Source organism: Cyrtonyx montezumae, unplaced genomic scaffold (assembly GCF_038088225.1).
Source record: "Cyrtonyx montezumae isolate F1298 unplaced genomic scaffold, pur_monq_1.0 scaffold_13, whole genome shotgun sequence".
In the NCBI taxonomy this organism is placed as follows: Eukaryota; Metazoa; Chordata; class Aves; order Galliformes; family Odontophoridae; genus Cyrtonyx; species Cyrtonyx montezumae.
Genome location: NW_027071859.1, coordinates 3,390,613 through 3,402,336, shown reverse-complemented (window position 1 = coordinate 3,402,336; position 11,724 = coordinate 3,390,613). Strand labels below are relative to the sequence as shown.

At 43.2% G+C, this 11,724-nt stretch overlaps 1 protein-coding gene and 1 long non-coding RNA gene across 2 annotated transcripts; one reads left to right on the top strand and one right to left on the bottom strand.

Annotated features, from left to right (window-relative positions):
* Positions 1-5,120: 5,120 nt before the first annotated feature.
* LOC136044926 (gallinacin-9) lies at positions 5,121-6,464 on the top strand. Its single transcript, XM_065730462.1, has 2 exons — positions 5,121-5,259; positions 6,331-6,464. Exons 1-2 carry the CDS (start codon positions 5,202-5,204, stop codon positions 6,462-6,464), a joined length of 192 nt encoding a protein of 63 aa, XP_065586534.1. The 5' UTR covers positions 5,121-5,201.
* A 2,247-nt stretch (positions 6,465-8,711) lies between these two features.
* On the bottom strand, positions 8,712-9,491 carry LOC136044961 (uncharacterized). Its single transcript, XR_010621869.1, has 3 exons — positions 9,054-9,491; positions 8,893-8,995; positions 8,712-8,788 (listed from the first exon to the last, which is right to left on the bottom strand). It is a non-coding gene; the product is annotated as an uncharacterized LOC136044961 (long non-coding RNA).
* Positions 9,492-11,724: the final 2,233 nt, after the last annotated feature.

Sequence of the window (11,724 nt, the reverse complement as noted above, 5' to 3'; positions counted from 1 at the left end):
GGTTTTTTTTCAAGAATATTTTTCTGCAGAAATACTCCTTGTGAGTAGAATGCACCATGAGTGATATCGGTGGATGCTAACGTTCAGGGTTAAATCTCCTCTGATTGAGATTCTCGCTTGATTCACTACAGTAGAAACTGAAACCAATAACGTATTCTGAGGTACAATATCTTTTCTTTCCAACTGAGAACTCAGACTATTTGGAAAGAAATATGAAATGGGACACAAAGGGTTTGATTCAATAAATAAAATCGTGGTGTTCAGTGGCATTTGAGGTACTTTGGAGTATCTAAACCACATTTATAGGTCTGGGTGATATGACCAAAGGAAAAACAATGCTGGAGGCCAAGCAGATCCCCTCAAAAGGCAATAGACTTATGTGTTTAAATCATGAAACCAAATCCCTAGTTTTTATTTTGAGGTGAGCTGAATCAGTAGTTTACTTCCAGTGGTAATAGAGCTAGTTTGCCAGTGAGCACAGTTGATGTGGACTGGTTGTGTGCAGGCCTATATGCCCAGCATTCATAGGGACCCTTCTTTGTGGGCATATACATGGAGGTTTTTAAACACTGCAACTCATTCTCAACATATACTTTTATTCTTAGAGGTAATTAGCAGCAATTGAGTCTTTCAGAAACTGAGCTTGATTCCACTTCAGCAAAGTAACGAGGTTCTTTGCATCTTTACAGGATTCCAGAGCAGTAAGGAAAGGCTTTCACTTGGTCAGTGCCCTTGTACCAGCAACATTTCCACTGCCTTGAGGAGATGATTTTGATGGATTCCTCCTCTGCCTAAACCCTCCTGCAAATGAGCATTCAAAGAAGCTTCCAGAGGGCACGTCCTGTTAGCACACTGCTTCTGGAGATCCAGGTTTTCCTCGCTGAAGTCACTCCTTTTTTCGCTTTTAATTAATACACAAGCCACTTTGGCACCTTGGCCACCTATTGCAGCCTACCTCACGGGATGTTTGGATGCTCAGTCACTTTGGGTTCATGCAGCTCTTGGAGCATATGAAGCAATACATGTTATTATTTTATTCACACACCCAAATAAATGTCATCTTAAACCAATGACTATGATCTCTTATTGTTGCTAAGCATCAGTCCTGTATTCAGTAGCATTCATGGAAGAATATTAAATGTTACATCTTCTAAGAAGAGGAATATGTAAAAAGAAAAAACATCAAACTGTTCCTAGTAGATATGTTGGGTATGACTTCTCTGTGTTTTGGAGAAGGTAGGGAAACAGGTACAGCCAAGAAATCTACAGTGCTAAAATGCAAAATAGAAGTGTTTTACATTGTATCCTCCTAAAATTACAGCCTCACAATCAACTTCTTTTCTCCTATCACAACTAGTCATGGAAACAAGAGATCTGGTTTTGGAGCCAATTTCTTACATCTATGATCATGAAAGGTTGTTAGGGCAACACAAAGCTGATTTCAACTGGTTGCATTAGAAACAAACTAGGAATTTCCTCATGGCAGTGGAGCCTATTTTTAGGAAATCTGCATGATCCCCATATCTTTGAATCCAGATTTATATCCAGCCAAAGAAACAGCTCCATTTTCGAAACTGGAGCTTTTTATCTGTCTGTCTGTCTGTCTGTCTGTCCTTTTATTTATCCATCTATCTGTGTTTGTCAGTTATGTGGGAAGGTGGAGAGACTTCAGTCTAAGAAGAAAACATTCTAAGAAGAAAATCAGAAAAAGAAAGGAAATGCAGAAATCAGAAGTCGAAATTAACACAGAGGCTGTGTGGTATTTTATTTCCTCCCTCTGGTCTTAATTCCCCCATTGAACTCTGCCATCTTGATAGTCTGAAGAGCAAAACACATCCAACTTTTATCTATTCAGATAACTGGGTGCAGACCCAGAGAGAAGAAGGAGAATGACCAATCTTCAGATGACTTATTTTTTCACAAAATAGATGCATCTACTTTTAGATGAAATGTCATAAAGAAATTACAGAGTCTCTCTCAGATACCCTAAAGCTTGCTAATCAGTGGCAGTTTGTCACAAAAATATTTTCTTAATTCTTGACATACTTGAGGTGATGCAAACTGTTGGGGTACCTCTTTTGTTACACTTCTTGAAGTGTGGTGACCTACAGAAGCACTCTTTCCTTATAAAGACTCAACTACACCTACACCACTGACTAAAAAATGCAGGAGCAGTTTTCTGGAGAAGTGTAAGACTGCTTACAAAACCTCTTTTCTTCCAAATTCAAATGGTTGCATTTGTGGTGCATAGCAGAACAGTCTCTGGTATGTGCTCACCCCCAAGCCATGACTTCTTCAGGTATTGCCTGGTTGACCCACTCCTAAGCTTCAGTGAAGACCCTGCTGCCATGTAACCATCAGCAAACATGTCTCACTCCCATAACATGGTCCTATTCTACTACTGCAGCCACTGCTCATCTGTTTTCCAACCTTTAAGTTCCCCCATTATTAAGTCTGGATAAACTCAGATTTCCTTCCTGTCCCAGTGAAGCACATCTCTAGTGTTTAAGTTATCCAAGCAGGGTAGTCACTACTTGCCTCTAGATGCTTCATCTCATGTCCATCAGGGGCTTTTGTTTCAACCAGAAGCCACCTGCTTCACTTTGCTGCCTGACTACAGAGTGCTCCCCTCAAGATGTCCCTCATCCCATGTCTATTGAGAGTGCCCATGGCAAGAATTTACTTTTTTCTCTTGGAAATCTACAGGAAAGCAACTGGGCCAAGTCTGTTTGATGGTGCAGCTCAATGATGACTCAAACCAGATGATTTGAACCAGAGGGAAAAATAGAGCCCTTCCAGCTCATACGCACCTCTGAGAGTTAATGCTGGACCTCAGAAAATCTTTTTCTCAACTACCTGAAGGATGGACCAGCCTTCAAAATAATGACTGTGGTATGGACTTTCCAATAACTTGCTTCTCAGGGACTTCTTCCCCTCGTAGCTCACTTCCATGGTAGGAAGTCAGATTGGAGGCAGTCCTATGGCTGGTCTTGCACAATCACTTCAGGCACTAGGACTGGAGAACTCCCTCTGAAACCTAGTTTTATGCATGAGCAGCCTCCATTGAGTGCTTCATCAAGGGTAACGAACATCCTGCACCTTCCGCCCACTGTTACCGTCATTGTGGCTTTCAGATGTCTGGTTTTCATTCCTCACCCCTTACCTTGGGACAGGGGAACTTAAAACCATGGCTTGCTGACTCCTATTTCTTTACTCTTAGGTCATAAAAGATTTTGTTTAAACTGTTCCTTCTGTTCCAACAGATTAATTGCCCATTAGTTGCTCTAAAAACAGGCTGCATTTCAGGCCTGGATACGTTTGCACTCCTTGCCCTACAACCCAGAATGCAGACTAAAAGTGACAAATTCCCAAGCTGAAAATAAAAACAAGAAGCCTGACAGGTCCCTGAAGGAATGGTGAATGAAAAGGATGAATTTATTCTTTCTGGCTGATGAATCTACCACTCTTCAGAAGGGCAGGGTCCATGCAAACTCCTCCTCCTGATCCCTTGTTGTTAGGTCAAATGTGCACCTCAAGATAGACAGCTCCCCATCAGTAACAGCCCTACTGGTTTCTCTGTGTGCTGGGGACTGTTTGCCAACATCTCCTCTTGGTTCTCGATGAGAAGGGAGAAGTGAGGCACCTTGCCCCTGGCTCCATTTTCCCAATCCCAAGCCACCTTAGTGGAGGCTGTTATTGCCTGGACTTTTATCTCTCAGTGGAAGGAGTTGGGGGTTGGAAGATGGAGCCATTCTCCCTTTCCTTCCCTCTCATGACAGTGTTTGGGTTCAAAGAGCATTGAATAGCATGTAGCATCATGTGTTGATATCAGCAGGGCTTGCTCAGCGGCATCGCTCCCCAAAACAAACATCCCTGGGACAGGCAGGAAAAGATTATGTAAGGAGGAGACAACTGTATTTTCCTTCTCCATCCATCCAGCTTCTCCTGATCAATACAAAAACCATAAGCCCAGGAGGTGAAAATGGGAGGAAGCATACATGCATACTCCACATACATCTGCTGGGTGTTATGCCTATCACATGGCACAGGAAGATATGAGGCTCACCACCCTTCCCTTGGAGGAGAAAGCAGTGCATGATCCTACTGTCTTATACACGGTCCTACCTGTCAACCCAGCATTACATAGCTCCCCAAACTGATGAGTATGGACAACAAAAAGGGACAGGAATTTCCCTGCTTGGCCCCCTGCCTCCTCTTGCCCATACCTCAACCTCCTCATCTGCTTCTACTGTAAAGAATATTTTTGCATGTTTCTAAAATCCTACTCCTGACATAGGCATGAAAAAACTGTGATGTGCTTTTACACAAACAGTAGCACCAGCTTAATTCCCAGTGCCCAGTTTGTTTCAACTTCTTCACCAGACAGAACACCATGCCCTCTGTGCACAAGCATAGCTGACTTCCTGCTATTTATTTTTTCACAGAAGCAGTAAAAAATTAAGCACTCTCATGACTTGATTTTGTTAATGATTCTCGACTTCCACTGTTGGCAAAAAGAAATACCAATAAAACGTGTGCATGCCTCAGGAGTGGTATTTCTGAATGGTAAGTATTCAGGCTGTAGCCATCAGAGTGAGGTAGAGGAATTCAGTGCAGGCAGGAGCCTTGAGGCACACAGTCTCACTGTGTCTCCTTCACATGCAGCCCCACAATTCCAAACCAAGAGAAGACTGAAGTCCTAAGCCACTCCTCCATCCAAGGAGGGGGGTCTATTGTATTCCTGTTTCACACAGTCTTGCTATGGTTGCAGTGCCCATGGCTAGGAAGGGAACGGTCTGTGACAACACTATGTCCAAGAGCCACAGGGCATCAGCAAACCTGTGTGGTTTACAGCGTTGTGGATCAAAGGAACCCACCTCCCTCCTGCTCCAATCCTGTGTCCTCTCTGGGTGCAGCCCACCAGCTGGCACAGGGCATGTGAGCACAGAGAGTCATGTGGGCCTTGTTCAGGTCAGGCATCTTCAAATGTGTTGGGTTGCAACATCTTCTTACATCACCAGTCTCCATAGTCACAGGGCAATGAACTCTCACCACTCCTCCTCCCCTGAAATGTATGTACTGCCCCAATCCAGAGCCTTTATAAGTGCAGGGACCAGCCATCTTCTGCCTCATCCATCAGCTTCTGGACACCTTCAGGTACCTTCAGAGCTGCAAAGGCTATACCACAGCAGAGAACAATCATGAGAATCCTTTTCTTCCTTGTTGCTGTTCTCTTTTTCCTCTTCCAGGCTGCTCCAGGTAAGATGGAAAATAGATGAGGCTAAAAGTGTACATGTAGAGAGAAGCCCTAGCCTCTATGCTCTTGGACTCTTGTCATACTTAAACTCCCTTTCCTTATTCATAGCCATAGTCTTTAACCTACTGAATCAAGGTCCTTGACTTGCCTCATTCTAGCCCTCAGCTTCTTGTGTCCAGTTATGTGACTGGAAGGATGGAAAGAAGATGCTCCCCCTGTGTATTCAGGCAGCTCTGTAGGGTGATGCTTAAGATATCATCTTGCAGTATGAGAGCTTTCTCTTCTCACATTCACACTTAACACATCCTGAGTGTGTATTCTAGGCCAGCAGACCTGTATTTTTTGAAAAACATACATGTGACTGTGGGATTTAGCCTGAGCTCTATTGTCTCTGTGCATTTAATGGCCTTGAAATGCTTAACTCCAGGCCATTTCTAAGTGCTTCAGAGAAGTTAAAGTTTTGGTTTGCAGTAGACTTACATCTGTACTTCAATTCCTAGCCCAGCAAGTGCCTGTCTACTCAGTGAAGGGATGTAGAACCACTTAGCCCAGCAGCAGGCACTTGCAGGAGACCCACTTAAATAAGGTACAAAGAGCACAATTTAAATTTCAGGCTGAACATCTCAGTGGGAATGAGTAATGTTTAACCTGTAAACACTCTGACCCAAACCTGGAGCTAGCATTTCACGTGGGATAAGCCCAAGCAGTTGTCCTGGTGATGATGGAGGTGCAGCCTGACATCACCTGAGCATTTGGTTCCTCAGTTCTGAACAAATCAGTAATGGTTAAACCAGCATAGCATCTACCTAAAACCATATACAGCACCAGTGACAGCAGTCACTTGGAAACTGTTTTTGAAACTTGGACTGAAAGCCTGAAAAAGTCCACTTAAGGCCCTTCAATTTGGATAACTTCACTTTTTTCTGGGTAGTGTGAGATTAAAGATATCCCAATCACAAACCTGCATGCCAAGGGCAGTGTCAGGACATCACATGCCTTGTAATCTTATGCTGCATCTCTCCTTATCCTCTGGCTTGGCAAACGAACGTGAATTTCCCCTTGCTTTCTTGCAGCTTACAGCCAAGAAGCTGCTGACACCGTCGCGTGCCGGCAGAACCGCGGCTCCTGCTCCTTCGTTGCATGCTCTGCTCCTTTGGTTGACGTTGGGACCTGCCGTGGTGGGAAGCTGAAGTGCTGCAAATGGTGAGGGAGTTCCTCCTGACAAACCCGGGGGTACCCACAAAGCATAACTAGAAGCAAGTCAGAACTCACGCTGGAATGTTCTCCAGCTGGGTTGTTGCATAACGTGCACAGTGCCAAATATCAGAACAAAGTGCCATAGGAGATCTTCCACTCTGTGAAAGTGGAACGTTTTCATCAGCACCATGAGAAGAACTCTCTGTCTATGATACCATGGAGCAATGCCATGATCCGATTCTGCAGCTGATTACATTTTATATCAGAGGAGCTGTGGCATACCTGTCCTTTTTTGGACGTCATAAATCTCATTAAGCTCCTCGTGGGGGATCTCCCACAGCCCCTGGCCGTGGTGCTGGGCACCCAGCTCCAGGAGGCCCTGCAGGGGCAGAGGGGACCAGAGGGACTCAGAGGAGTATCCAACATCAGTCATTTTGTGATTCTGTGAGCACAGATCAGAGGTTCAGAACACAAGGTCCTCTAGTAGTCTTCAACCTCATGTGTTACCAGGCGTCTACACCAGCCTGAGATGAAAAGGTATCGTTTGCTTGTCTGGATAGAGAAAAGATCACCTGATTTCTCTTTGCAGGACGCCCAGCTCCTAAATCTAACACCTCACTGACCAGATAAGAGTGTGTCTGAGACATCTCCTGCCTCTTGTCATCACTTTGAGTTTTGCTGCAAACCCAAGGAGCCTTTCCCAATGGGGTGAAGAGTCCTGGGAACACAAGAAGATCTGAGGAGGAGTTCTTGTACCTCTGACAGAGATTTGCAGCTTCAGTTCTAATAAAAACAAGTCACTGTGAAACCACATTGCTGACATTTGCTGGTGTATGTCAGGGTGGTTTTTGTTGTTGTTATTGTCTGCAAAAATCAGCTTGTAAACAAATTTTATTTAACTAAATTAATTTACATGCATGTGTCACCGAGTCCTATTAAATCATCTGTAAAGAGTGTGGGTTGCAGCAATCTGTGTGGCAGCACATTTTTTAGCATAGCAAAAAGCACTAATAGCTCAGAGCACCAGGGTGGGGTTTGGAGTCAGGACTGTTCTCCTGTTTTCTGCCAACCCAACGTGAAGTGCTGGGAATGTCAATGCAGAGAAACCCAGCATGGCAGAAGGACAAGTTCTTTAGGTCTTAAAGAGTCTTTAGGTCTAGAAACCAACTTGTTAAACCCACGTGATTTGGGTCCTGGTGCCTGCATTTTGTCTAGACCAGCAGCACGTCAATGGGATCTTACATCCCAGAATGCTGAATAGTAGTAATCTGCCACAGCACCATGCTGTCTGGATGTGTGACCAACAGCTGTTACTCTCCACTGTTATAAGGTACAGAAGTGTCCCCTGCTTCCTTTTCCCAGCCCTAGCACATGCTATTGCAAAGAACAAAAGGATCTCAGATGAGCAATGGATAAAGATTCCCATACTTTCCACCCCTTGAGCTGCTATGAGATGGTTTTGGAGTGCCATGGGCCATGCACACTGTCCCTTGGTGCCAGCCTTCTACTATCCCAGTCACAGGGGTTTGTACAAGTCATTGGCTGTTGCTAATTAATCTAAGAGGATCCGGCCATATCCCTGTCTGTATGCAAGTCTGGATTTTTACCACATCACACTAACCCTGGGTGTGATGGGAGCCAGAAAAAAAAAAACACAAACCAAGACAATTCCTTGCAGGTATCAGGATCAGACACAAGACTTCTGGAGAACACTTATTAAAATCTATAGAGATGCGTGGTCTACAAAATATGAAAACCTCGACTGTGCATTCAGCACCTCCTGGAGACTGTCTTTCAATGTTAATTTTGTAACTGTTAATTTGAAGCAGAAAAGGAAAACACAATCATCTGACCTGAAGGCCAAGACAAGAGTCTGAGCTGCATCTTCTCATGGGGATGCAGTGTAATTTTGCTAGAAACTGTTTTATTTTAGAAAAGAAGAGGAACAATAGTCACTGGGTGGCACAATGACCACCATCAGAGCCTCTTTAGCTCATTTCATTTGTTTGCAGAGGTGCTTCTTCTCTTTCCTCTTCAGTTCAGCCTTCGATGTGTGCACGTTAAACCCATATTGTCAGCCTCAAATTCCAGATTTTGTAGCAGGACGATGAACCTCTTACATCATCAGAAGCATTGCTTAGTTGGTCTGAGGTTCTGGCAAACACTAGTCATACTGAAAGAGAATCACCAAAGTTGGAAAAGACCTCCAAGATCCTCCAGTCCAACCATCCACCTACCACCACTAAACCACCTCACTTAGCAAAACATGGAAATGTTTGTTGAACACCTCCAGGGATGGTAACTCCATCACCTCCCTTCCAGCATCCAGCCACTCTTATGGAGAGAAGGAAGAGGAAAGAACCTTTCAGATTGTGTTCTCATTACCATGAAAAACACATTAAATTAATTCTTAATCATGAACCATGAAGCTTCTGTACCTGAAGCCTCCTCCACATCTTGAAATCTCTGTCATGGAGATAGAGAATCTCTCTATATAAATCCACAGCTTAGTCTGTTTTGTTCTGTTTTTTAATACCTCTGCTATTACTATTGAGCACAGTTTAAATGAGAACTTGCAAAACCAAGGTGAGCTGCAAACATCTTACAGCAAAATGAAACAGAAAATTAAATATCAGAATCAGGGGAAGCAGAGTACCCCTTTTCATGAAAGTTTCTTTGCTGGATTTTTTTCCCTGTCTTTTTGTATTGTAATAAAGACATGGGTGAATTCCTGAAATCCTGGAAAGGAATTGGATAAAAATTAAGATTTTAAGAATTTTTTTGTGTGTCCAATAAGAGGATAACTATGGCCAACATGACTTTCAGTTTTTTCTTCTGAACGAGAATGAGTTCTGAGAGGCTTTGCAATATAAAACACGCAGGTTTCATAAGAGCCTGACCCACAGGTCCCAGGTCTCCAGACAAAGTGCACATCATATTGAGGAATGTGTCCTCCAAAGGCATTTGAGTCAGCTAATGGGAACTGTGGAGGAAATAATTTCATAGAATCATAGAATCATTCAGGTTGGAAAAGGCCTCTGAGATACCCAAACCCAACCCCAGCCCACCCCACTGTGCCCACTGACCACGTCCCTCAGTGCCACATCTCCACAGTTCCTGAACACCTCCAGGGATGGTGACCCCACCACCTCCCTGGGCAGCTGTGCCACTGCATCACTGCCCTTTGGGAGAGGAATTTTTCCTTATGTCCAACCCAAATTCTAGCTCATTACTCTTCATACTCATTACTCTAGCTCATTAACTCTGCCAAGGAGTTTTGGCCGTGATTTTTCCCGTAAGGAACTCAAGATGTACTGACTGAAGGAATGAGAGGGGAAATCAGTAGGAAACCCTCTGAGTGTACGTGTTAAGGTGAATAATGGACCCATTCCCCAACGAACAGCTGATCTTTGCACAGCTGTAGCTCACCACAGTCCGGCAGCATGGGACCCCTCGCTGGCAGCGCCCAAAGGCTCTCGTTTGGAGTGGGAAGCAGTGGTCCTTGGAGCAGGAACCTCCTGCCTGCTCACATTGTGCCTCGTTGTTAGGTACACGCATGAAACCTGTGCCAAGAAGATGACTCTTGATTTTCCTTCCCAAAGTAGAGTAAGTATGAGCAAGGGCTGTAGTGTGGCAACAGTATTCCAGTACTGCTCTCCGTCCACATCTGCACCGTGATATTCTCTTAATTTCCAGTGCCAGAAGCAGTCACACCCTGTGTGTTTAACTACTACAGCAGTAGCCCAGGATGGAAGATGGAAGCCATTTCCATTTCTATTTTACTGTGTTTGTACTCACAAAATTCCCTTGGTGTTTCCTTTGACTTTATGTTGCTCTTACCTGAAGAGCTTTGGAGCACAGTGAGGAGAACAGCCAAGAAAAGGTAAAGGATCTTCATGTCTGAATTCAGTCTCACAGAATACAACAGCCTCTAGGGGAGGAAAAAAACACACACACAAAAATCATGCATTTATCCTTCATGGACTATTGACCCAAATATCATGTATGACTTATAACCTGCAAATTGCATATAGAAGTTATAATTTATGCAAGAGTAAATTTTCTAGAATCAGTTTATTGAAATATCACTTTTTAAGGAAAGATACATTTAAAAGCATATGTCATATGATCGAGAACGTATTGTATGTCTATAAAATTCAAAAGAATGCAAATACAGTGATTTTATCTCCTTTATATGCAAAAACAGCCAATATCAGCTGCTACATTTGAGTCCCATGGACTTCATATATTTTATTTATATTTTTCAATTATAACAAAAATAAAATCAACATAAAATAAAGCTTAATTAATAGCCTTCAAGGTTTATCCAGTTCTTATAATTTAAGCAAATTCTTCCTAGGTCTCTTTTATAACTCATAGGCAATGCTTCCATAAACACAAAATCATCAGTACTTCCATTTGGAATTTCATCTTTTTTTCTTTATTTCCTTTTTTTCTTCCTGTGAGCAGCTGTAGAGGATATGGTTGGGATGCCTCGTGGCAGCTTGTGAGATGCAGTATGCAATTTTTGTGGCATGCTGTTGAAAGATTAAAATGCCCATCCTACCTATTACTTATTTTGCTTCAGGTATATGTTAGCAATAACATAAACCAGGATAAGGAATGCTCAGAACCTTGAATTATTCAAGTAATATTAATTTTTGTTGCTTATGAAGAAGTAGTAAGTCCTTAATGATCTCTCTACAGAAAAAGCCAAGGGATCATCTTTCCTTTCTCTCCATAGCACATCTATGACATATACCAGCCAAAAGCATAAAAGCATCTCTCCACCATAGTTGTTTCTGCAGACTCCAATTACATTTTGCAGATAAAACGATTGTAATTATCCAGAGCCATCATTACTGAGTATAATGATCAGTCAAGCGCATTGCTCAATTATCAAGTAGTATTCATTTTCTTGTTTGTAAGATTTTAATTAAGCTGGAGAAGTAGATGTCTTGGAATGATGGATTTTATTTTCAATACAAACTGTGACTTACCACTGATGAGGGCGAGTCCTCAGCAAACTTCACACCATGAGGTTCCTTCACTTTCTCTTTGCCATCCTCTTCCCCTGGTGTCCTTGCTGCAAATGACAGGAAGGTAGGAAAGACCTTTGGTAACATTACCCAACACTTGTCCTCATGGTACGTCCATGATTAGCAGGAACAGCATGAAATCCAGATGGGGAAATGTCCTGCTGTCAATGCTGGCCTTGGCCTGTCCCATGGAAACCTGCCCAGACGTGGCAGGGCCAATCACCTCCTGGA

Coding starts and splice junctions, on each gene's coding strand:
- LOC136044926 (XM_065730462.1), top strand. CDS start 5,202: ATGAGAATCCTTTTCTTCCTTGTTGCTGTTCTCTTTTTCCTCTTCCAG. Junction 5,260..6,330: donor CCTCTTCCAGGCTGCTCCAG/GTAAGATGGAAA, acceptor GCTTTCTTGCAG/CTTACAGCCAAGAAGCTGCT.